This window comes from Schistocerca nitens, chromosome 5 (genome assembly GCF_023898315.1).
Source record: "Schistocerca nitens isolate TAMUIC-IGC-003100 chromosome 5, iqSchNite1.1, whole genome shotgun sequence".
In the NCBI taxonomy this organism is placed as follows: Eukaryota; Metazoa; Arthropoda; class Insecta; order Orthoptera; family Acrididae; genus Schistocerca; species Schistocerca nitens.
In genome coordinates, this window is record NC_064618.1 from 865,358,780 (window position 1) to 865,385,355 (window position 26,576).

General features: G+C 41.2%; 1 protein-coding gene across 2 annotated transcripts in view; it reads right to left on the bottom strand.

The window, feature by feature from the left end:
• Positions 1–26,576, bottom strand: part of LOC126259344 (uncharacterized) — a 152,458-nt gene that overhangs the window by 63,783 nt on the left and 62,099 nt on the right. For both annotated transcript variants that reach the window (XM_049956054.1, XM_049956055.1), the window contains exon 8: positions 22,489–22,751. In XM_049956054.1, coding sequence (XP_049812011.1) covers positions 22,489–22,751 — 263 coding nt within the window. The remainder of the gene's footprint in view (positions 1–22,488; positions 22,752–26,576) is intronic.

The following is a 26,576-nucleotide window of genomic DNA, read 5'->3' on the forward strand; positions in this document are numbered from 1 at the left end:
TTTCCAGTGGTTTTTATTTTCTTTCTTTCTTTTTTTTCCAAATTTCCCTGATTTCCCTGACACATTTGAAATTCCTCAATATTCCCTCATTTCCAGAACTTGTGGCAACAAGATTTACAAGATTTTCTGTACCACAGTGTAAGTGTAAGTGTAAGTGTGTGTGTGTGTGTGTGTGTGTGTGTGTGTGTGTGTGTGTGTGTGTGTGTTGTATCAAAACTTCCAAAAAAATTAAAACTGTTTTGGCATGCTGAGACTAAAACACAAAATCCTGAATTCCCTGGACAATGCTGTTACTAACTGAGCTATATGAGTTGTCTAGCGATACCCCACAGGTTCTATATGACAGTATCTGACTTCTACTATCTAAACTACTCAAAAGAACCTCATGACTGAGAACCCTAGGCACAAGCAGGAAGGAAGGGACGAACATTCTTCTTTACACAACCCACTGAAAATTAGGCCTTTATAGATACAGCACAAATTCAGAATGGGAGAGGACGTGGAAGGAAATGAGCTGTTCTTCTTAAAGGAATCATCCTGGCATTTGCCTTAAGAAATTTAGGGAAACCAGAAAAAAACTTAAATCTGAATAACCAAACCTGAAACTAAGCCTTGGTCCTTCTGAATGTGAGTCCTATGTCTCTCAACGACTGCGCCAATAGTATAAACAGCTTATTAACATCTGCCAGTAGCTCGTCTCCTGCCTTCCAAACTTACAGGACCTCTCCTACAAAACTTGCAGAACTAGCACTCCTGGAAGAAATGATATTGCAGAGACATGGCTTTGCCACAGCCTGGGGGGTTTTTCCAGAATGAAATTTTCACTCTGCAGCAGAGCGTGTGCTGATATGAAACTTCCTGGCACACTGAAACTGTGTGCTAGACTGAGACTACAACTGGGGACCTTTGCCTTTCTCAGGCAAGTACTCTACCGACTGAGCAACCCAAGCATGACTCACGACCCATCCTCACAGCTTTACTTCTACCAGTACCTCATCTCCTACCTTCCAAACTTCACAGGAGCTCTCCTGCGAAACAAGCAGTCCTGGAAGAAAGGATATTGCAGAGACACGACTTTGCCACAGCCTGGGGGATGTTTCCAGAATGAAATTTTCACTCTGCAATGCATTGTGCATTATTATGAAACCTCCTGGCATATTAAAACTGAGTCCAGGACTGAGACTCGTATTCTGGACCTTTGCCTTTCACGGACAAGTAATCTACAGACTGAGCTACCCAAGCACGATTCATGACCCGTACTCAAAGCTTTACTTCCTCCAGTAGTTTGTCTACTACCTTCCAAACTCCACAGGAGCTCTCCTGTTAACTTGCAAAACTATCACTCCTGGAAGAAAGGATATTGCAGACATGGCTTTACCCTAGCGTGGGGGATGTTTAGGAATGAAATTTTCACTCTGCAGAAGTATGTGTGCGGATACGAAACTTCCTGGCAGATTAAAATTGAGTGCCAGGCTGAGACTCGAACTCTGTTTCATTCTGTTCTTTCCAATTCTTTGATGCAGTTTCTTTCCAATTCTTTTCTCATTTCAAACAATATTATGAAAAGGAAATTTGACACTCACCATATAGTGGACATGCTGAGTTGCAGACAGGAAAAACAAAAAAACTGTCACAAATAAATAGCTTTTGGCCAGTAACGCCTTCGTCAAAAATAGACAAAACACACACACACACACACACACACACACACACACACACACACAAATACACACACACACACAAACGTAACTCACACACATGACTGTAGTCTCAGGCAACTGAAACCACACTGCAAGCAGCAGCACCAGTACATGATAGGAGTGGCGACGGGGTGGGGGTAAGGGGGAAATTTGACACTCACCATATAGTGGACATGCTGAGTTGCAGACAGGAAAAATAAGAAAACTGTCACAAATAAATAGCTTTTGGCCAGTAACGCCTCCGTCAAAAATAGACAAAACGCGCGCGCGCACACACACACACACACACGACTGTAGTCTCAGGCAACTGAAACCACACTGCGAGGAGCAGCACCAGTACATGATAGGAGTGGCGACGGGGTGGGGGTAAGGGGGAGGCTGGAGTGGGGAGGAAGAGAGAGATTACAGTATGGGTGGCGGACAGTGTAGTGCTCCAGGTAGGAGGAGAGCAGGGGAGAGTTGTGGAGGAGGTAGCGGAAAAGGAGAGAACTGGGTGTGATGGTGGAATGACGGTTGTGTAGTACTGGAATGGGAATAGGGAAGTGGCTTGATGGGTGAGGACAGTGGCTAATGAAGGTTGAGGCCACGAGGGTTACAGGAAGGCAGGATGTATTGCAGGGAAAGTTCCCACCTGTGCAATTCAGAAAAGCTGGGGTTACTGGGAAGGATCCATATGGCACAGACTGCGAAGCAGTCACTGAAAGGAAGGATATCTTGTTTGGCTGCATGCTCATCAACAGGGTGGTCCACTTGTTGTTTGGCCAGTTTGTCAGTGGCCATTCATGTGGACAAACAGCTTGTTGATTGTCATACGCACATAGAATGCAGCACACTGGTTTGAGCTTAGCTTGTAGATTGCATGACTGATTTCACAGGTAGCCCTGCCTTTGATGGGATAGGTGATGTTTGTGACCAGACTGGAGTAGATGGTGACGGCGGTGGGTGGATGTATTGGACAGGTCTTGCATCTAGGTCTATTACAGAGGAATGAGGTAAGAGGTTGGGAGCAGGGGTTGTGTAAGGATGGACGAGTATATTGGGTAGGTTCGGTGCACAATGGACTACCACTATGAGAGGGGTGGGAAGGATGGTGGGTAGGACATTTCTCATTTCAGGGCATGGCGAAAGGTAGTCGAAACCCTGGCGGAGAGTGTAATTCAGTTGCACCAGTCCTCGGTGGTACTGATTTATGAGGGGAATGTTCCTCTGTGGCTGGATGGTGGGACTTTGGGAGGTGGTGGGAGAGTGGAAAGATAAGGTGCGCTAGATTTGTTTTGTACAAGGTTGGAAGGACAATTATGGTCTGTGAAGGCGTCAGTGAGACCTGTTGGTATATTTCGAGAGAGACTGCTCATCACTGCAAATGCAATGACCACGGGTGGCTAAGCTGTATGGAAGGGACCTCTTGGTGTGGAATGGGTGGCAGCTGTCAAAATGGAGGTACTGCTGGTGATTAGTAGGTATGATACAGATGGAGGCACTGATACAGCCATCTTTGAGGTGGAGGTTAACATCTATGGACTGGGAGAAGGAGAGAAGGTCTTTAACATGTCCTGCTTGATTGAATTTGGGAGTGAGGCAAAAGGTGAGGCCTTTGGAAATTACTGATATTTCTGTGGGGCTCAAGCTTCTGGAGGAAAGGTTCGTTACTGTGTTTCCAGTCTTTTTACGTTCTGGATTCTGTGTGGTGATGGGAGGAAGTTTTAGAGGGTGGGTTAAATGTAGTAGGTCTGCAAGACAGGGTTTGTCAGCTATGAGGGGATGTGTGTGTGTGGGGGGGGAGGGGGGGGGGGGTTGTTGTAGAGGTGGCAGACAGTGGTACTCCAAGGCGGGAGTAGGAAGTGAGCAGGGTGGAGAGCTGCTTGAGGTGGCATTGTGCATGTTGCTCTTGTGCATGTTGCTCAAGTTCCTGCAGGGCAAGAGTTTCAATGTGTGTTACAAGTTCCAGGAATTTGGGATTGCATAGCAGGAGAGTTTTGCAGGTGGAAAGAAGGTACTGCAAGAAGGTTTGGGCTTGGTTGATCAATTTGGAGGTATAGGGTTAATTATATCAGCGGGAGTAATGTGGGACATAAGAGATGCACCAACAATCTCCGTGGTCTTGTAGCTGTCTGTTGTGCGTGGCCAAGACGACTGATAAAGTGTGGCTTGTAATTAGAGAGTGCAGCGCGGTTTGTAATGCAACAAGAGAAACACAGAAAATAAGAGAAAGAACGATGGACATTGAGTATAGTGATGCATTAGGTAATAGTAACAAAGGAAACCAGCACTGGGTTAGGATCGAAGAAAAGCCATCAGGCAGGACTATGTTGGTGAGGGCTAAGGATTGGCAGGATCAGAACAGGGGGAGGTCATTGTGGAAGGAGGGGTGGCAGCCAGTGATAGGTAATTTGATGGTAAGGCCATCTGGGGGGGGGGGGGGGGGGAGGGAGGGAGGGAGGGAGGGAGGGGAGGATTCCATGAGCCAAGCAACAATGCAGGAACAGTATGTGGGATAAAGATAAGGAAACTTTTCTATATTGACACAGATAGAAGGAGCATGGATCCATTTTGACGGAAAAAATACGTAAATAACGTAGGATTACGTCCAAAAATTTCACAAAAATTACACCAAAATACATGTAAAAATTCACGAAATGGATGCAAAAGGGGGAACAAGATGAAATTTGAGGGAGTCAATGATAGTGAAAGGCGAAAATTGACTAAAATTGGCATGAAGTCACAATGATCAAAATAAAGATATAAATATAAAAATATACACTACTGTGGGTAGCAGGTCTGAGAGTGGATAAATGTAAAGAAGGGGGATGGCATATGTGACTGGATGAGGTGGAATTAGTGGGTGCGAACTGGGACAGAATCGAGAAAGAGTAGGGGGTGGGGAGGGGTTCATGGGATGAGATACAAGATCATATGGCACCAGAAAGGAGAGGTAAATAACACACGAAAATACAGGAGAGTGATCAATTTGGAGGTATAGGATTAATTATATCAGGAGGAGTAATGTGGGACATAAGATGATGCACCAACAATCACCGTGGTCTTGTATCTGTCTGTTTTGTGTGGCCAAGTCGACTGATACAGTGTGGCTCGTAATTAGAGTGTGCAGCGCGGTTTGTAAGGCAACAAGAGAAACACAGAAAATAAGAGAAAGAATGGTGGACATTGAGTATAGTGATGCATTAGGAAATAGTAACAAAAGAAACCAGCACTTGGTTAGGATCAAAGAAAAGCCATCAGGCAAAAATCAAACAATGGAAAATCCAGGATGGAATGTAACAATATTATGAAAAGGGAAGTTGCCACATGGTGCCCTGCTTGTCAATGTTGATGCCACCTTTCCACACACTAACATTCCTAATGCCCAAGGCCTTACCACTATTAAACACTACTTTTCCCAACGCATGACGGATTCCAAACAAACAATCTCCTTTTTAGTCGCCATGACCAACTATATCCTCACCCAAAGTTACTTCACCTTTCAAGGCATCACCTAGAAACAAATCTGGGGTATGACTAGGGGCACCCGCATGGCACCATCCTATGCCAACCTTCGCATGGGCCATCTAGAGGAACCCTTCCTAAACCCCTCACCTGGTTCAGATTCATTGATGACATCTTTGTGATCTGGATCGAGGGTGAGGGCACCCTATCCACATTCCTCCAGAATCTCAACTTCTCCCCCATTTGCTTCACCTGGTCCTACTCAACCCAGCAAACCACCTTCCTAGATGTTGACCTCCACCTCAAAGATGGCTGCATCAGCACCTCCATCCATATCAAGCCTACTAACCACCAGCAGTACCTCCATTTTGACAGCTGCCACCAGCTCATACTAAGAAGTCCCTTCCAAACATCCTAGCCACCCGTGGTTGTCACATCTGCAGTGATGAGCGACCCCTCTCGAAATATACCAACGGGTCTCAATGAAGCCTTCACAGACTGTAATTCTCCTTCCAACCTTGTACAAAAATAAATGTTCTCTGAACACATCCTGCTAACTGTGGTACCGCACACAGCAACTGGAATAGTATACATTGGCTGCAGTCAGTAGAGGCACAATATATTCCAGATTCCGCCGACAGGCTCCGAGCAGAACTACTGCAAGTGAAATTAATGCACGCTAGTGAAGGGTGTGCGAGGTATTATTATATAAATTAAACCTAAGTGGAAGCTGTGGTCACTACATTTGCTATACACCGATAACGTCAGCCATACTTTGGAACAAGCTGCCAAATAAGCCTGCTGGTTATCACTGTGTGCTGCAAGCTACTGCCTTAGCGTGACATCACCATGTTGTACAGTTATTGGCTGCAGGTGGAAAACAAACATCCGAGGTGTTGCAATGCAGCAGTTTTTAACACGTTTCATGATTTTCAGTTTATTGCACCATGTAGGCTATAAATTTTTGCTATTTTTGAGGTGAACATAAAATGAAAGAACCCTCAAAACTGCATGTTATCGGGTATAATTTGTGGCAGGAGTCTGTTGGGAAATGGCTTAATTATCTCTTACATCATTAGCAAAAGTGATAAGTCTTTTCAGTTATGTACCCAACAGAATTACTAGTGGCAAAGCCCACTTTTTTTTAATAGGTCTCTTATATTATGTGACATTTTGAAATTTCTGCCTTGTTTGTTTATGAGATTTGCAATTTGGTTATGACAGTTGATGTTATAAGTAATGGTAAAATTGCTACGTAAGAGGAGAAGAATGAAATTCTTGCACTTACTGTGATTGATTGATTGACTGATGGGGTTTATGGGACTAAACAACTTTGATTTATAGCTTCTGTGTCTGTTTATACTTTATAATCCAATAATTTAGCAATTCCAAATGTTTTGTAGGCAAAGGTCTGTAAACTTCTTACGTGTGTTAGTGTGGTGTGGTTACTGCGCTGGCTGTTGGGTAACGTAACAAGTCGCCAGCCAATAAGAGCTCACTAGCCAGACATGACCGACATTTCCTTGATTCTGACCAAGCATATTCTTCCAGACTCAGTGTTTGAATTTAAAAGGTTGGTGATTGATATTGTTGCTGAATACAGTACATTGGAGATACATGCAAAGACACGAGACCGAGTTACAAGTGGCACAAGAGAAGGTGTCAACTGTGGGCCCCTTTGTCACGCATTGTCTCGGTTCGAAATGCTTCACGTTGACTGTGTGATGAAGGTAAACATTGCTAGTTATGTTGGCAGTGCCAATTGTGGATTATGTCAACATCTCCTCTCTCATATCTCCCCTCTCCGCAATGACATTAATTCTTCCCCTAACACCACCACCACCCTGGGTACAAACTGTCTGTCTTTTGTGCCACTTATAACTTGTATAGTCACATCAAAAGTCAACTGGAAGAAAATGGGACAAAGTCAAGTGAGATGTCAAGTAAGAATGTTGAATCGAGGTAAACCTTACTAGGAAGAAACACAGAATTGGGGAATTTTTCAGCATTGATCTTACAGATTTTTTTTACAGGGGCTATGTATTTATAGTGTAGAATCGCAAAAAACATAAAATTGATGTACCGTTGTATATACATTTGAAACTAGGATACTGTTGTGCGGTGGTAAAACCGAAAAATTTATAAAAGCTTTTGAATGTTTAACATTGAAATATAAACTGAACAGAATAGAGATAATGTATGTTTCCAGATGTTCAGCAGAGTTGTTGCCATTTTACGGACAATATTTCAACGACCAACCTAATCGTCTTCTTCAGGTGCTGTAAGTTGGAATGTTGTGTGTACTTGCTGCCTGGACTCAAATCAGACTGTGAACGACTGTTGGTCTCGAACTGCTATTTACAGATTAGTTTGATTCTCAATACCTGCTATGCTATTTAATGCTGTTTTGTCTTTCAGAACTTGCACTGATATTTATTAAATGAAATGTATATTCTCTCAGCGTTTTACAACTCTGGCAGATGTGATGGCCAGCAAGATCTTAATAAATTGAGTTACAGTTGTCAAGCCTAGTTTAAATTAAAAGATCTGTCACTGTTTATAACACATTCCAACATCTCTGTTTCAATCGACAGCATAATTAAGCTGTCTCAGAAACTTGTTATTTGCATGACATTTTTGGTTTCTTTAAATTTTATTTCGTGATTATACAGGTTGTATACGACCCAGGACAACCAGGAGATCCGGAAAATTTTTTCATCTGGGAAAAAAACGGGAAAAATCCGGGAATTTTTTTAGAATTCTGGGAATGTTTCAGTGTTTTAGTTTTCAGTTAAATTTTTGTGATTTTGACTGGTAAGAACCAATACTCCAACAAAGGATATTACTGTATCCTGCATCTGCAGGATAATACTGCAGCAACAAAATATTAAAAAGAGGAAGAAAAAACGAAAATATAACTTAAGTTGCAAAGGAAATCCGCCACATACAACAACAAAACATAGTGCTCATACAAGCATCTGCCAACAGCAAAGTGTGTCAAATGCTTTAGAAAGACTATGCAATGATTGATAACTACAAATTGCCTCCAATGAGCGTGATGTGACAGCTATTGACATTAGATTCGTTTGAGCAGTTGCAGGCGGGCTCTTGTGCATGCACAGTTGAGTCGCATATGGGTAGTTCCTTCTCCCACTTCTGGCTACGGATGTGTGGCTGGGCGCCACTATCTAGTATTGCCCCGGTTCAGAAATATCGTAGATCCGGAGCTGTTGCACAGAGCAGTCTGAATTGTGGTGGGGAGGTGGGTAGTCTTCATGTGACCTGTGTTTAGGTTATATCAAATGAAAACAAATGGATTTCTGTGGCCGGGAGATATCAAATGAATTACAATATGTTCGCATAATTACGAAAGGCTGAAATATATTATTATTTTCAGGTATTATTTCCACCTTTCTGACAGTCAAGCATTAACCACCTTGCAGAACAATGAAGTTATTTTTGTTGCTTTGCTAAAGAGATTTGGCTTTTATTAATCTTTTGCACTGAGGCAGTCAATTTATTTGAAACTAAGTGTTTAACTTCACATAGTTGGCTAGTTACAACTGTTCGCTGCATTTCACGTGCACATTTTCCATCTTCAAGCTCGCATGGCATTATGCCATAATAAAGAACCAAACATGAGATAATACAGTACTGGTACTCAAGAAAGTTTACATCTGAATCTGGACATACGAATGTGCACTTTAAGCCCAATTATGCATTTTAGTATGGTTCACGAAATTCCAATGAACTTTAAGTGGCCTCTGATGTCTTGTTTCTTTTGTCACATAGTGCAAGATCTTTTAATGTTTTACACGTACGAACATACAGGCTTCCTGTGTCATCATAGCTGCGCAAGAGCAGTGGTGCCTGTTATCCAGCGCTCTCTGGCAACTGCTGAAATGGAGTGATCTTCCTATTGGCTGACTGCATCACATGTCCTATGCTGTCATCAGCTGGCAAGATCACATGACATGAACTATGACTGGCTTACAGAAGCATGCCGCAATCTTGATTTCAATGCCTTGGAAAGTAACATGTGTTGTTTGGTGAAATTCGAACTTATATCTTCGTAACACAAAAATATGCGGCATACATGTTGCTGCTGCACATCAAAGATCTTTCCAAAATTATTAAAAAATAATGCGGAATCAATGTGATTGATGTCCAGTTGAGCCACACAATGCAATTAATAACTGGGACAATCCAACCAACACCCATTTGTTGGCTTCCTCTGCTGAGCAACATCTATCCACCCACAACTGGTAAAACTGAGGTCTTCCTTAGGGAATACTGCAAGCTGCAGGAGAACCTGGAATTATCCGTACAGGAAGACATACAAAGTCTATGATGACATAGACTTAATTCAAGAAACCCACTGTACGGCAAGCAGAAGAACTAGATGCTAGTAATATCGAGGTGAGAGACCTGTCAGTCGGAACTGTCAACTCAATGAAAATTCTGAAGAGCGTGAGTGGTTCTGAAAGTATAACTGTGATACTGCTGGCACAGAACTCGACAGGAAGCTATGGGTCAAATTGAACAGAACTTGCGCTTGGCATGGTCGATGCGCAGACTTACTTTACAAATGGGGTGCTACAGAGTATCCGGTTTTTGACTGTGGGCTCCGAACCAGACGATGAAGCACTTTGGAGATGAATGATCCATATGTTCCTGTCAGGAGAGTTGGAGCAACCTTGTGAAAGCTGACGATACAGCTCTTGTAGGTAATTCTACAGACTTTCCCAGCAAGGCATTGTCATGTCAAACTGTCAGGATTCTGCTGGTTATTCACAGAAACACAGTTGTTCAACACGACAGCTATTATATGGATTAGCAACTTTGCCTTTCTGTATTCTTATAGTAAACATATATATACTAATGTTATATACCTTTATTTTTATATTGCATGCGAGCCATACAAATAAATAAATCTACTAGTGTACCAATGATCTGTATGAAGCTGGGGACACCAGAATTGCAAGTGAACAACTGCCATAATTATCAAAAGTGTAACACATGATAATTGCACCATTACAAGTGATGCAGATTATGCAAAACTATCTGCATCGCACACAGGTTGTGGTGACAATCACAATAGACAATGAGGCACAGCTCCACACCAGCAAAGAACACCATAAAACATCAATTTCTGGCCATCCACTGCCACCTCCCCCCAAACACCCCCCCCACCCCCCAAATACCCCAAATAATCACTCCAGCAGTAGAACAATAAATGAAACAGTATTCTATTTTTATTTAGATTGACTTTTCATCTGTGAGTGACATGTATCTGTAAGCATAAGCACCCGAAGATGACCAAAACAGCTTTGAGATTAATTGCAGTAAATAAAATGAAAAGTTAAATAGATCAATATGACTGGTAGCAAAAAAATACTAATAAATATTCCGGTATCTCTAGAAAAAGAAGTTAACAATAGCATCAGTTCCTGAAATGAGAAAACTAAACAATGGAAAATCCAGGATGGAATGTAACAATATTATGAAAAGGAAAGTTGCCACTCATCATATAGTGGAGATGCTGAGTCGCAGATAGGCACAACAAAAAGACTGTCACAAATAAATAAAGTTTTCGGCCAGTAAGGCCTTCGTCAAAAGTAGACAACACACACACACACACACACACACACACACACACACACACACGACTGCAGTTTCAGGCAACTGAAACCACACTGTGAGCAGCAGCACCAGTGCATGATGGGAGAGGTGACCGGGTGGGGGTAAGCACGAGGCTGGGGCAGGGAGGGGGAGGGATAGTACGGAAGGTGTGGCAGACAGTGTAGTGCTTCAGGTAGACAGAGAGGGGGTGGGGGTGGGGGAGTAGCGGAAAAGGAGAGAAGTAAAAAGACAGGGTGTGATGGTGGAAGGACGGCTGTGTAGTGCTGAAATGAGAACAGGGAAGGGACTGAATAGGTGAGAACAGTGACTAATGAAGGTTGAGGCCATGAGGTTTAGAGGCACATAGGATATATTGCAGGAAAAGTTCCCACCTGCGCAATTCAGAAAAGCTAGTGTTGGTGGGAAGGATCCATATGGCACAGACTGTGAAGCAGTCATGGAAATGAAGGATGTCATCTTTGACAGTGTGCTCAGCAATAGGATGGTCCGCTTGTTTCTTGGCCACAGTTTGTCAGTGGCCATTCATGTGGACAGACAGCTTGTTGGCTGTCATGCCCACATAGAATGCAGCACAGTGATTCCAGCTTAGCTTGTAGATCACATGACTGGTGATGTTTGTGACCGTATTGCAGTAGGTGGTGGTGGGAGGATGTACGGGACAGGTCTTGGATCTAGGTCTATTACAGCGGTATGAGCCATGAAGTAAGGGGTTGGAAGCAGGGGTTGTGTAAGGATGGACGAGCATATTGGGTTGTTCAGTGGACAGTGAAATACCACTATATGAGGGGTGGGAAGGACAGTGGGCAGGACATTTATCATTTCAGGTCACGACAAGAGATAGTTGAAACCCTGGCAGAGAAAGTAATTTGGTTGCTCCAGTCCTGGGTCGTACTGAGTTACAAGAGGAATGCTCCTCTGTGGCTGGACAGTGGGTCTTTGGGAGGCGGTGGGAGAGTGGAAAGATACGGCATGCTAGATTTGTTTTTGTACAAGGTTGGAAGGAGAATAACAGTCTGTGAAGGCTTCAGTGAGACCCCTTGGTATATTTCGAGAGGGGTCGCTCATCACTGCAGATGTGACAACCACGGGTGGTTAGGATGTATGGAAGGGACTTCTTAGTTTGAACTGGTGGCAGCTGGCTTGTGCCTCTTTATTACAGTCCTCAATGGTGTTTAATGTGTTGTGATGGCAGACAGACTGTAATGGATTGCTGGGGCAGAGAAACACTAAACCACTGCAATCTTAACTTTATTTCATATTTATTGGTATAAATAAGTACCACACGTGAAGAGAAACTTGTGTGTGTATAAATGCTTTCACGAAAACTGTTGTGTTTACACGACAGCAAGCTACGAGTTCGAAGTGCAAACAGCACTTGTTGTCAATACTGCAGACCGCTCCACTTTGACCACTCAGCACAGTTTGTTGCCTGACCATCTGTAGTGCTAGTTGACACATCTGTTCACTTCGCACAGCTCAAATGCGTCTGATTTAAATAATAAAACAGCATACTTGGTATGTATTTTTTTCATGCTTAGCACTATACATTTCGAAAATTTATTCTTCTTATAAAGTGCAAATATTTATGTAAGTATTTTGTGAGCTGTTTGTATGTGTGTTGTGCCTCTGCTGTACTGTGTTGTCTTTCTGAGGTTAAGGCACTGTGCTGTGCCTCCTACATTACGCAGAAAAAAGCTCTCTCTCTCTCTCTCTCTCTCTCTCTCTCTCTCTCTCTCTCTGAGTGTGTGTGTGTGTGAGATTTCACAAACAGTGTGAGTGATAGTTTGCATGTATGTGTGTGTTTTTCTGCATAATGGAAAAGGCACAGTACCTTATAAAATCAAAAACACAACTAGAGTGTAAGACAAGCAGCACAACACAAAAATACTAATATGAATATTTGACCATGACAACTTGAAAATTCTTGAAATGTGGTGGGTTAAGCATGAAAAATACATAAGTGGTGCAGTTTCCATTATGTAAAGAAAGAATGATAGCTGCAGGCTTTCCAAAAACATCAATTATGATGAATCAAATTGAGTCAAACATTTCTGCTTCCCACTTGAGGTTGGCACTTCTTGGAGAAGCAATGATACAAATGTTAACTGAAGACTTTCTTAATTGTCCCTGAGACCACTTTTCTCATCAACACCCTGTGTTGATTTTAGACACTTTGATTATGTGCGTATGATGAAAAAATTGAATACACTTATCTCATTGATTTTGGTAACATAAATTTTGTTGGTCATTTACAATGCATTGCAGATAATTAGTACCAATGTTACTAAACTACATGTAGTATTTTCCCAGACATTAAAAATGCCATAAATTTTCTACTTTGAAGAAAAATTATCATTAGCTTAGTTGGTAGGGAGAGGTAGCAATGTGTCCACTGGCTATGAATCTGGTAAGCAGCTTAATTTCACTAATATATGTGTAACACCACAGTATGCTTATTTCTACCCATGCCACCTCCCCTCTAAGTGAGCCAACTTAATGCGGGCATGTCATTTATAGCAATGAGTATAGTATGTGACCCCAATTATCAGCTCTTGTGATCACACCCTTGTATGGAAGTGAGAAAATTTATTCATTTTGAAAGTGACACTAACAGAGTGAAGTGAGAAGCTTTTGCTTTTGATGCCCCAGGCTTTACATTTGCAACACACTTCTACAGAAAAATCCATCAAGTGAATAGGTTGAGATATTCAGTTGCTTTAAGAGGCTAGCAGGAATCTAGTACTAATTTTCTTCAACAAGAGTGCTACAAAACTGAACACCAAAGCTATGCACACATATGCAGCGATTTCTTTAAAGCAGGCTTATTGAACCCTTTGGAGTCACTCAGAAGAATTTCCTCTGATGGACTGAAATTAGTTGCAACCGTACACTGCCTGCTACTCAAAACAGCTTTCAAACAGTCACTAACCATGGGAACTGGGAGAATGTTTGCTTCGAATGCACTCACACGATTTGAGTGCTTGCAATTATATCTCGAACAAACCTACACTAGAGATCACTTTGCTCATGTCACCACAGTAAGCTCTATCGCCATTGGCTACCGAGGGAAAACACACACATCCACATTAGATTCTGACACTTTTCACTGTTCTTCACAGTTTTCAGTTTCATTCACCATGTTCACCAATTATTGCTTTTTTTTTTTCTCGGTGAGCACAATGGAAAGATCTCTCAAAAATGTGTGTTTTGACGTACAATTTGTGGTTGAAGCATGTCGCAAAATAGTCATTTTAGTCAGCACTACGAGAAATCCAGTTAACACTAAATAAGAATTTTTACCAATTAACTATTTTACCTAGAATGCTGTAAGTATTCCAATAAATGTGTGTAATATATTATTTTGATATCTGTTCTACATCTACATTTATACTCCGCAAGCCACCCAACGGTGTGTGGCGGAGGGCACTTTACGTGCCACTGCCATTACCTCCCTTTCCTGTTCCAGTCGCGTATGGCTCGCGGGAAGAACGACTGCCGGAAAGCCTGCATGCACGCTCGAATCTCTCTAACTTTACATTTGTGATCTCCTTGGGAGGTATAAGTAGGAGGAAGCAATATATTCAATACCTCATCCAGAAATGCACTTTCTCAAAACATGGACAGCAAGCTACACTGCGATGCAGAGCACCTCTCTTGCAGAGTCTGTCACTTGAGTTTGCTAGACATCTCCGTAACGCTATCACGCTTTCCAAATAACCCTGTGACAAGTTGCGCCACTCTTCTTTGGACCTTCTCTATCTCCTCTGTCAACCCAACCTGGTACGGGTGCCACACTGATGAGCAATACTCAAGTATAGGTCGAACCAGTGTTTTGTAAGCCACCTCCTTTGTTGATGGACTACATTTTCTAAGTACTCTCCCAATGAATCTCAACCTGGCACCCGCCTTACCAACAATTAATTTTATATGCTCATTCCACTTCAAATCGTTCCATACGCATACTCCCAGATATTTTACAGAAGTAACTGCTACCAGTGTTTGTTCCGCTATCATATAATCATACAATAAAGGATCCTTCTTTCTATGTATTTGCAATACATTACATTTGTCTATGTTAAGGGTCAGTTGCCACTCCCTGCACCAAGTGCCTATCCGCCGCAGATCCTCTTGCATTTCACTGCAATTTTCTAATGCTGCAACTTCTCTGTATACTACAGCATCATCCGCAAAAAGCTGCATGGAACGTCTGACACTATCTACTAGGTCATTCTGTGTCAAAATGATATTTATTTCATAAATGTTCCTGACTTTAGTCAAAATAAATATAACATTTGCACACTTTATGGTCTGTAAGTTCCCATACCATAACAATGGCATTAACTCAAAGGTGTGATAGTTTCGACTGTTTATTTGCTCAAAATAGGATATATTTGGCACTATAAATTGCTCAGCACAAGTTTTCAATCACCTGAAGGTCTAAGGGAAAGCATTTTTCTGATTTGCTGATCACTGTCTTCTGGTGATATCTTAAGTTGAGTCACATCCTGAACGCTTCAGGTGTATTTTAAGTTTTGGCAATAAAAAATTATCCAAAGGTGACAAACATAATGAGTAATGTGGATGACGCAACACTGAGACTGATTTTCAGTGGGGAGCTGGCAGGTAATTCACTGGTGGCAAACCAGGTGGGCTCCAGTGTTGTGTAGTAGAAGTGGGGATGGGTGGGGGGAAGGAGAAACCCTCTCTCTCTCTCTCTCTCTCTCTCTCTCTCTCTCTCTCTAAATCTCAGCAAACACACATCTACTTACAAATCTGAATGGGCCACATACTATTAGACCAACTAGCATTCCCATATATAACACAGTTTGGTTGACAAGTCGTTGGTGTAACGATACTGCATTTAAATGTATGTCAATATTAACTTGGAATATGGGTTTTGAATACATAATATTTTATCTCAGTGGCATATGCCATTATTTTATCGAGATCAATCTCTTACATGACAGATCACTGTGACGCCTCTTAATCTCATTTTATGAGCAAACACTATACGTTTTATAACCAATCTGAAGGTGGCTGTATAAGCAACAGAAACTAGTCATACCATAATGTTCTTTACTTGTGACCTTGGCTGTTAATTTTTTTAATTAATGCAAGATTTTTACATCACTTGCCTCCATCCTGGCTATGTAAGGAATTAACACAGGATTTTTCACTACTTGCTTACTTCACTGTGAGTGGCACGGGGAAACTGGGACCAGGGAGAACCAACAAATCAGAGGTGTTGTCAACTGCTGAAACTGAGCCACTGAGACTCACTTCACTTGTTGGGAAACTTACTATGTCTCATGTTAAGGTGAGGCAATGGAAAAGGGTAGGGGTCTATTAATATGCCGAATAGTGATACCCCTTAGGGAAATGGCAGCATGGAATATAGGATGAAATGCCGTGTATACTCAGTGTGTATGCCTGTGGGCATCATTCGACATTATCAGCAGTCACTGATGGAACAGGGTCCACAAAATCTACAAATTTTGTGAAGTTTCAGCATGCCGGAGTAGCTTGGGTCAGCATCTTCTGTTAATCAGCAGAATAAAAAACCAGTCCAAGGTGCAAATTTTTACTTCCTATTCATTTGATGACTAGTTTCAGGACGAGATCCATTTTCAAATCATCGTCTAGTCATCAAATGAATAAAAAGTAAAAATATGCAACTTGGACTGGTTTTATGTTCTACTGAACAACAGATTGTGGCACACGTTGGGACAAATAGTGCCTGTTATCTGGGCTCGGAAGTCAATACTGGATCATTCCAGTGACTGGCAGAGAAAGTTGAGAATATCAACCTTGCCTATGGAATTCCAACAAAGTTCACAACCAGCAGCATTCTCCCCAGAATAGACCATGGCCCATATGTCTGAGTTGAGTAAGAGGATTGAACCAGAGACAGCAAACATTCTGTGAGAAGCTAGGCTGCAACTTTCTAGACTTGTGCAACTGGGTTGAGAACTGTAGGGTCCCCTTAAACAGGTCAGGTGTGCACTACACATCAGAGACTGCTACCAAGGCAGCTGAATGTGTGTGGGGTGCACAAATAGGTTTTTTTTAGATCAGGCAACTGTCCTGTCAGCCCAGATTATAACAGGTGTACGATCTTTGGAAGTATCAGTGTAAGATTCAAAGAAATGCCACCCTCCTCCAAGGTAAAAGTATTAAAATACTAATGATTAACTGCCACAGCATTCACATGAAGCATCCATAAAATGCAGTGAAATTCACATAATACTAGGCACAGAAAACTGGTTTAAACCTGAAACTGACACCAGTGAGATTTTGTTGGGGAAAATTTACGAGGATGGTTTGATATGTCTGGTAAAAAAGCAAGGAAAAATGCTTCAATATAACCTCCTTTGACAGATATACACTGGGTCCATTGATCCTCCAGCTTTTTCACCCCATCGTAAAAGTAGATTCTGTCAAACTCTGCAAACTAGCAAGCCAAAGTTGGGGAACAGAAACAGGAAAAAAACACTTGGGACTAAATCTGGCGAATAGGCTGAACGAGAAACCAATTCAAGCACTTTCGTCATTGTTATCAATGATGTGTGGGATGGTGTATATTCCTGATAAAGGAGCACATTTTTGTGTGCCAACATTGGTCTTTCTAAGTTTCAAATGATAAAACAATGAAGCATAATACGGTCCCAGTCATGGTTCTGCCTTTTTCCAAGTAATCTATGAGGATTATTCCTTGGGAATCCCAAAAAACACTGGCCATCGCCTTACCAGCTGACAAAATTATCTTTGTCTTCTTCGATGCCTTTGTCTATTGCTTTGACTGCCTTTCTGACTGCTGTGCAATGATGAATCCAGGTTTTGTCATTAGTTGCAAATCAGCGCAGAAAGTCTTGCAGATTGTGATTAAACATCACCAGAAATTGTCTTGAAACATTGTGCCAAATGCAGTTTTGGTCGACTGTGAGCAATCATGGCACCTGCTGTGCTCACAACTTCTTCATAAACAGGATATTATGCACTCGCTCAGTTCAGATGTGTACAGTCTCAGCAATCTCATGAATTTTTATCTGGTGGTCTTGCTTTACCATGTCATGATTTCCCTTGCGATCTCAACTGGATGGTTGGAGAGTGCTTCGTCTCTGATGCTTGTCTGACCCTAATTAAGTTCATTAATCCAAAATTAATATTCTCTTCAACAATGGTGTAGAGTCTGCATGAAATTCATCCAATTCTGTTTTGATCTGCGTAGCAGTCCAACGCTTCAAATTAAAATGTTTAATAACATTATGAAAAGGAAAGCTGCTACTCCCCATATAGCGAAGATGCGGAGTTGCAGATAGGCACAACAAAAAGACTGTCACAAATAAAGCTTTCGGTCAGTAAGGCCTTCATCAAAAATAAACCCGACACACACACACACACACACACACACACACACACACAAAAATCCAAACTCAGGCAAACTGAAACCACACTGTGAGCAGCAACACCAGTGCATGATGGGAGTGACAACTGGGTGGGGATAAGGAGGAGGCTGGGGTGGGGGAGGGATAGTAGGTTTTATGGACTTTAGGCAGCATGTAGAAGGTAGGAGTGTGGGGAGTGGTAGGGATAAGCAGAGATGGACTCTGAGGGGGGGGGGGGGGGGGGGGTCCTGGTTAGGCCTAAGGGTTTGAGGAGTGACTGGAGATCCTGGTGGATTTCTGGAATGGGGTCACAGTGGCAAGGTTTGCAGGAACTGACACTGAGCGTAGCAAAGCAAAATTAGAAATGCTTAGCTACATTTTCAAATGTGCCTTTACAAAGAAAAACCCGGGAATATTGCCCTAATTAGATTCTTGTACCATTGAGAAGATGAGTGAAATAAATACTAGTGCCAGCAGTGTTGAGAAACAGCTGAAAATCATCAAAATGGAACAAAGCTCGAGGGCCAGCTGGAATACCTATCAGAATCTACATCAAATATGCTTATTATTGAAAGTACAACAATATGGGGTATTATTAAGAGCACTCTGACTGGATTGAGGACTTCTTGGTGGGGAGGACACAGCATGTAATCTTGGATGGAGAGACACCAGCACATGTAGAAATAACTTTAGCTGTGCCCCAGGGAAGTGTGTTACGACATTTGTTGCTCATATTGTGTATTAATGCAGACAATATTAATTGTAATTTCAGATTTTTTACACATAATGAAGTTGTCTATAACGAAATAATGACAGAAAAAACCTGTACAAATTATCAATCGTATATTAACAAGATTTCAAAGTGATGCAAAGATTGGATACTCACTTTAAATGTTTATAACTGTAATACTGCGAATTTCACAAAAGACAAAAATGCAGTGCTCGCACCTGATCATTTTGCAGGCATTTGTTTAATGCCTGCACAGGTTATTTATTTCCTCAAGAAGTTTTCATACACTAGACTGTCACTTATTCAGCCCTCAGTAGTCCGGCCTCTCAGGCCTCTCCTGTGCACATCCAAAAACACATGCACAATGAATTATCAAGTGCAACAATTCTTAGTTAAACAATGCTTTTATACTGTATTTGAAATTGTAACTTTCTTTACAGTTCAGAATCATGTCTTCTAAAAGGTAACATGTTACGCTAGCCCTCAAGCAGAAACTCGAAATTTTAGATGAGTTAAACCGAGGTTCTCCGCAGAAAGCCATTGCTGCTGAGTTCAGTGTTGGACGAGCAACTATTTATGACATCAAAATGAAAGAAGATGTCATTCAATGGTACTCAACACAAATGGATAGTGAGTTGGGGAAAGTGGAAGGTTATGCAAAAGAGTGAGAATGAAGAACTGTGTGTAGCTGTTTATAGATGGTTCATACAACAATGCAGTAAAGGAATTCCAGTCAGTAGCCTGATTAGAAAGGAAAAAGCACCTGCATTTAACAAACAACCTGGCAGTAGTAACTTGTTTGCAGCAAGCGAAGGATGGCTACCAAACTGGAAAAAACAACATAGCATTCAGCAGCTGATAGTCACCGGGGAAAGTCGCTTAGTTAATGATAAGGATGCTGATGAGTTTGTAAGCAAGATACGAAATATAAGAGAGGAAGAAGATTTAACTGCTGATGCTTTGTATAATGCTGATGAAACAGAACTCTTTACAAGATGCTTCCTTCAAAAACATTAGCTGCCAAGAACAAGAAGGAAGCTTGAGGTTACAAGCAACAGAAACAGCGCATAACATTCATGGCGTGCTGTAATGCAAATGGGAGTCATAAACTACTGCTTATGGTGATTGGAAAATCCCATCATCCATGTTGTTTTCAACACACTGACATAAATACTCTACCAGTGCACTATTGCACTCAGAAGAAAGCATGGATGGACAGACAAATATTCTCTCAGTAGTTCCATGAAACGTTTGTACCAACAGTGAGAAAAGAGCTAAAGAAGAAAAAGCTTCCACTGAAAGCTATCCTTATGATTGACAATGCTCCCAGTCATCCTTCAGATGTTTCTCTAAAGTCAGATGGTATACATGTGCAAGCACTCGCCCAATGTGACAACCCTAATTCATTCCATGGGCCAGGGAATTTTGGAATCAATGAAACGTCATTATCGACATTCACCTCTTGTCTCCTTGCTGAACGAAAGTGAAAACTACTCTATTGAGACTATGCTGAAGGCAGCAGCCGAAGCATGGGATAAAGTGGAGAGCGCTACCATAATGAAGAGCCGGAGAAAATTGTGGCCATCCATTGACACCGAGTTGGACCCAGTAGTGAGTGACAGCGATGAGCCAATCAATTCAGAATTATCAATTACTTTGTACACTGACATGTTCCACAGCCTTCCAGGAGGAGAAGAAATTGATGATAAAGATGTTACTAAGTGGCTGAATGAGGAAAACTGTGATATGGACCTAACTTTAACATATGAAGAAATACTCAGAAGCGTGCAAGAAAATAATGATGAAAGTGATGAAGAAGAGGACAGAGGAGGTGAGAGCATGATGATTTCTCATACTGCTGGTGCTGAAGCTGCAGAGGTCTTCCTGGACTGCATTATGCAACAACCAGATACATGCAGTACCGACGTAATGCTTGTAAACCGGTTGCGTGATAAAGCATGTCACCATTGCGTATCATCATTGTGACAGTTAAAAATTAGGGATATCTTTCATAGTGACTGATACGACTGTATAATTATGTACAGTATACACTCAAGGACTAAGTTTTCTTTGAAAATTAATGTATTTTTGGATTTAATAAAGTTTATCCTCTATGTTTTAAAATTGTATTCTTCGGTTTGATAAAGTACAGAACACTATATCCCCTATGTTTTCAAAATAAACGAATAAAATTAATTTCAGACACTCAGTAATCCAGCACTTCTGCTAATCCGGCACCCATATGTTCCAGGAATGGCCAGATTAGTGAGAGTCTAGTGTAATTACAATACCAGAAGAAAAAATTACATTCATTACACCACATTAAAGTTGTACTTACCACAACGCTACAACAAAAGTTTTTGATCACTTGTGCAGTGATATAAAATGTCTGACAGACAGCAAAGTAAAATTTGAAAACTGGTCAGCTCATACAAATACTATATTAGCTCAACATTGCAATCTGAAAGTTATATTATTCTTGAAGAACCAAGTTTGCCAAGATCATTAGCAATTCTTTTCATTTTTATGACCAGTTTCGACATACCTATGCTGTCATAATCGGATCTTGCAATGCTATCAGATATACATGCTTCTTAGAACACTGAAAGTCACAGTGACGTTGTATCAAATTGTAATAAAAAGTGGCTAGGAACATCAGCATGTGATAAATAAAATAACACACAATTAAAACATACAATATGCTTTGCTGATGTCCCAGCATACAATGATTGCCATTGTGTAAGCGATTAGATAATGTTGGGACATCAGCACAACATCTTGTATGTTTTAATTGTGTGTTATTTTATTTGTGACATGCTGATGATCCCCGTCATTTTTTATTACAATTTGACGCAACATCACTATGTGGCTTTCAGTGCTCTAATGAGCATGTACATCTAATAATGTTACAAGATCCAATGATGACAGTGCAGACCTGTCAAAACCGGCCGTAGTAATAAAAGGAATTGCTAGCAATCTTGGCAAACTTGATTCTTCTATGATAGATAATACAAATACCTGGGGGTACCAATTTGTAAGGACATGAAATGGAATGACCGCAAATTTACAGTTGCTTGCTGGTAGATGCTTGAATACAGAAGTATACTATGCTGTAGAAGCCTAATTACAAAGTTTTCAGAACCACTTCAAGTGATTAATCTAGGAATATATTACAGCTTCGTGTGTATTGCTGTCATGGGGATTGTGAGAACGAGATTAGATTAATTACAGCGCACACTCAGGTGTATAAGCAATCCCTCTTCCCGTGCTCTATAGATGAAGGGAACAGGAAAAAGCCATAACAAATGGCACAATGGGACATACCCTCTGCCATGCACTACACAATGGTTTGCAGAGCATAGATGTAGAAATAGATGGTATTTCACTACATTGTCAATGAATAGGTGTGGGGAGTCCTACGTGTTGAGGTAACTAAATGTTTCGTGGTGTTGTATTTTGGAAGGAAGATGGGTTGATGGAGGTGAAGAGAAGACTGGAGAAATGTCATCTAGGAACTTATGACCCACACTGTATATTCCAGACATGCACATAATAAAACATTGTTTTACATCTAAGAAAAGCTCACCAGCAGCACTGTCACATTCAGTCTGATTGACACTCATCTGTGTTGCAGCTGTGCTAAAGTCAAAGATGGCCGCTGGGTGGTAACCCGCCGACAGTGGAACTTGGTCAGAGTTGACACGAACAACTGTCACATTATCATCTGTATCTGTGACAGAATTATGAGTATCTCTTGCCGGACTTCGTAGTGCTACTGGAGAACGAGCTAACGCATTCAAAGAACTTGAATCAGGAACAGATGATGTACGACAAAGAACATGACGAGACCTGAAACAATCAAGAACAGAAAAGAACAAAGACAATACAAAATATTGTATGCTTAGAATGAAAATCTTGCATTTCAAAAATAAAACAAAAATATTTTTATTGCATTATTAGGTAAAAAAAACCTCGTATTTCAACTATTAGTAAGCCAGTGAAAGGTAATGACTTACACAGAAGAAGAAGAAGAAGAAGAAGAAGAAGAGTAAACTACGTATGTTGTTGAACAACCACATTACATGAAAAAAAAAAGCAGTTACCATTAATGCTAAATTACTACAATTGTCACCAGTATAATGAAACTCTTCACAGTAGATGAAAACATAAGCAAGGACAATTAGGTGGACTGAGCATATTTTGTCCAACATACGGACTGCCTGTGAGAAAGGAACATTACGGGAGAACCAGCTCTGCCTTGCTCACACCACTGGCACTATAATTGCGCTCTGTGTTTCATTCCAAGTATATATGACAGTAAAAGTGGCATATGTTACTCAACATATTATAAACATTCAGCTCCATAGAGTTTTCGGTAGCATGCAATGCAGGCCAGGAATTGCTCCACCCCTCATTTAGTAACAAGCAAAGTGAGAAGTCGGCAGTATAACACGTTACTTTACTACATGTATTCAGTAGCCAGAACAGCAAAGAGAACTGTTAAAACACCAGCACTATGACGAGGCACAAAACACTAGCAAACTTAAGGCTTTCTATTTCAACCGATAGCGAGCAACAGAACCTAGCTATGAAGTAAAGTTGTTCAAATAGTATATACAGCTCATTAATTCTCACAGAATGTGAGAACCTACAACTGTAATCTGTACAAACAATGCTCAGTTTTTGGGACCAAAAATAATTTACAATCTGAATAGGCAAACACACACCCTAGACTTAATGAAGTGGCTATTTCAGTTAAAGCAAGTCAGACTCGTAATCAACTTTTACTAAATGGCAAATCAATTTCTTGCACCAAGCAGAGAAGGAAGAGACCACAAAACAACATGGTCAAGTGAAGTAGATTTTTTCCAAGTATTTGAAATTTGAATTTTCACACCTCTATCTGGAGAAATAATATATAGTTAATACAGCTGGTCTTGAGCACTTGTGAAATGCCTAAATCAAACTTTCTGTCCCATCAGAGAGACCTTGTCACTACAGTTGTTGAATAACTGTGTCCAAACAAGAAAGAAAGCAAAATATGGAGAAGAGATAAGGTTAAAGCCACATTAAACCCTGGAAAATAGCCAAGCAATCCAAAACCCTGTTTGCTGATTTTCTTGTTTCAACACTTTTACTGATATTGAAGAGAATAATTTTGCACAGGCTAGCCCATTCCTGACCCCAGAACATGCATGTTTTGAAACAGGAAAGAGCTGTGGATCCCAAATGATTAATCTGAAGTGACTAATACAAGGATGGGTATGAACATAATCAAATTAAAGGAGGTATATTCGCAGACCTTACAACAACTTAGAATACTTTCACTTTTCATAACAACACATCTCTACAGTACAATGTACTATTTCTTAATCTGAGCTATCAGAAAGCTTCTACAGAACCAATCTTCTCTGTGGAATTCCAAGACCAGAGAAGCATATGTAGGAAACAGAAAATGGCTTTTCATACTTCATTTAACAACTATACAATCTAAAGGAAACACACAACAACATCCATTCACACCACCACCTGTTTCATCTATTCCTAAAGGAAACACACATCAACATCCATTCACAACAAAACCCATTACTTGCATTGTGAGGTCATGGCACTACGATTTATTATGTCTTTGTTGTTCTTTATCAGGTCCTTAATCTTCCCAGTCAGAATCCAGCAATTACATTCTCCTTATGTATAGCAAATAGCCTGGTATTCTGTTCAAAATGACCATTAACCAATCTGGCTTTGACACATTTGTAATTCACTCATTTTCTTAGAGAAAAAAAATTAACACTCTACACCAACTGCCTTGAAAGTCACAGGGGCTTCTGGGCACCCCTTGGCGTTCCAGGCTACCCAGCTGCACATATTCTGCATATGTGACACACCTGGCCACCCTTGCTCACATCTTCAGCCTTTGCAGTACAATCTCATAGACCTGGCTGCCTGACTACTCCTGTCTCAGCTGTTGGTCAGCCTTGCTCACATGTGCCTGCGGGCATGCAACTGCCCACTAGCAGGCATGTTATCTGGAACAGCCTGCCCTACGCATTCGCAGCAACATTTGACGGCATACTAAAATAAACAGGGGTTTGACTGGCATTGTCCAAAGTGCTTATCAAACAGTCATGCTGTTTTCATAGACTAATTGTACACTGATGTGCAAAAGCATTATGATCACTGCCCACTGCGTGGCTACATGCAACCTGGTGGCATTGGAGGCACTTGACATGGTAAAGAAACTGTATAAACAGAGTGGAGATGAACAGGTAACCATTCTAGGAACAAACACGCTGCAAGTGGGGAAATCCACCAACATAAGTGACTTTGCCAAAGGCAGACTGTTATGGCCCAGCACAAGGGAACGAGCATCTCAGAAACAGCAAAGCTGATAGGCTGTTCATGTGCTACTGTCAAGAGCATCTTTAGAAAGTAGCTGATAGGTGGTGAAACGATGAGTAGGCACTAAAGTGTTGGACATCCACACATCAGAGAATGTGGAGTTTCCAGGCCTGCCCTCTCTGTTATGCATGATATGCAGCAATCTGCGGTGAATCTGATGACAAGGTAAGATAGATACTGATGAAGACAGAAATGTTCCAGAGCACATCATCGGTGCACACTGATTGACATGGGGCTCTGCAGCATACGACCCCTATGTGTGTCCATGTTGATCTAACGACATCTACAATTACGACTGCAGTGGGCATAGGATCATCAATGAAATGTGTCACTTGGTCACATGAATCAAGTATCTTATTGCACCAGATTGACGGTCCTGCCTGGATACCCTGCCATCCAAGTGAAATGCATTGCATTGCAGACACAGTGAGGGAGAGTGGGGGTTGAATGCTATGGTAAGGTGGACATCCTCCTGGGCTTTCATAGGATCTGTGATAGTAATCACAGGTGCCACAATAACTACGGGTTACATGAACATTTTTATGTTATCAGGACTACGTGCTTCCATGCTTGATGTCTTCCCCAACAACATAATCTTACAGCACGATGATTGTCTATGTCACAAGGCCAAAACTGTTCAACAATAGTTTGAGATTCATGATAGTGAACTCATACTGATATCTTGGCTACCAAATTAGTCTGATCTTTAACTGATAGACTACATCTGGGACACTATTGGGTGCCAGATCAGCATCCACAACCCACCTTCCCTGTATCTCTTTCCCACATACTGAACAACATGCTGCTCCAATTCATGAAACCTTCCCATTTCATGCTAACAGTGTGTTTGATTCACCATTTATTAATAACCTTGAAAAACAACAGTGCTGTGGAGCAACTTTAGTTCAACTATTCAACCGTTTTCATTTATTGTGTAGCATTTCGAGTCATTTGAACAAATTCATGAGCAAAGGGCACACACGTAAAAAAGTTTTCGTCACTACAGAGAAACTGGAATTCTTTTTGGAAGAAGGGAAGCAAAGGAAGGGAGAAGCAAAAAGGCAGCTTGCATATGCAGAAATTTTGAAGTTATCTGTGCTTTGAGCATAGAAGGTATTTTCCTTAGATCATTAAATTCACCATAATCAAGAAAGATTTGTTTGGTTCAAACAATGGCCTATGATTTACTTGGTGATCTTTTGCAATATGCTTAAATAAAGTAAATAGTGATTAAAAAGCTGCAGTTGTTTCACACCCAAATTTGCTGCATTT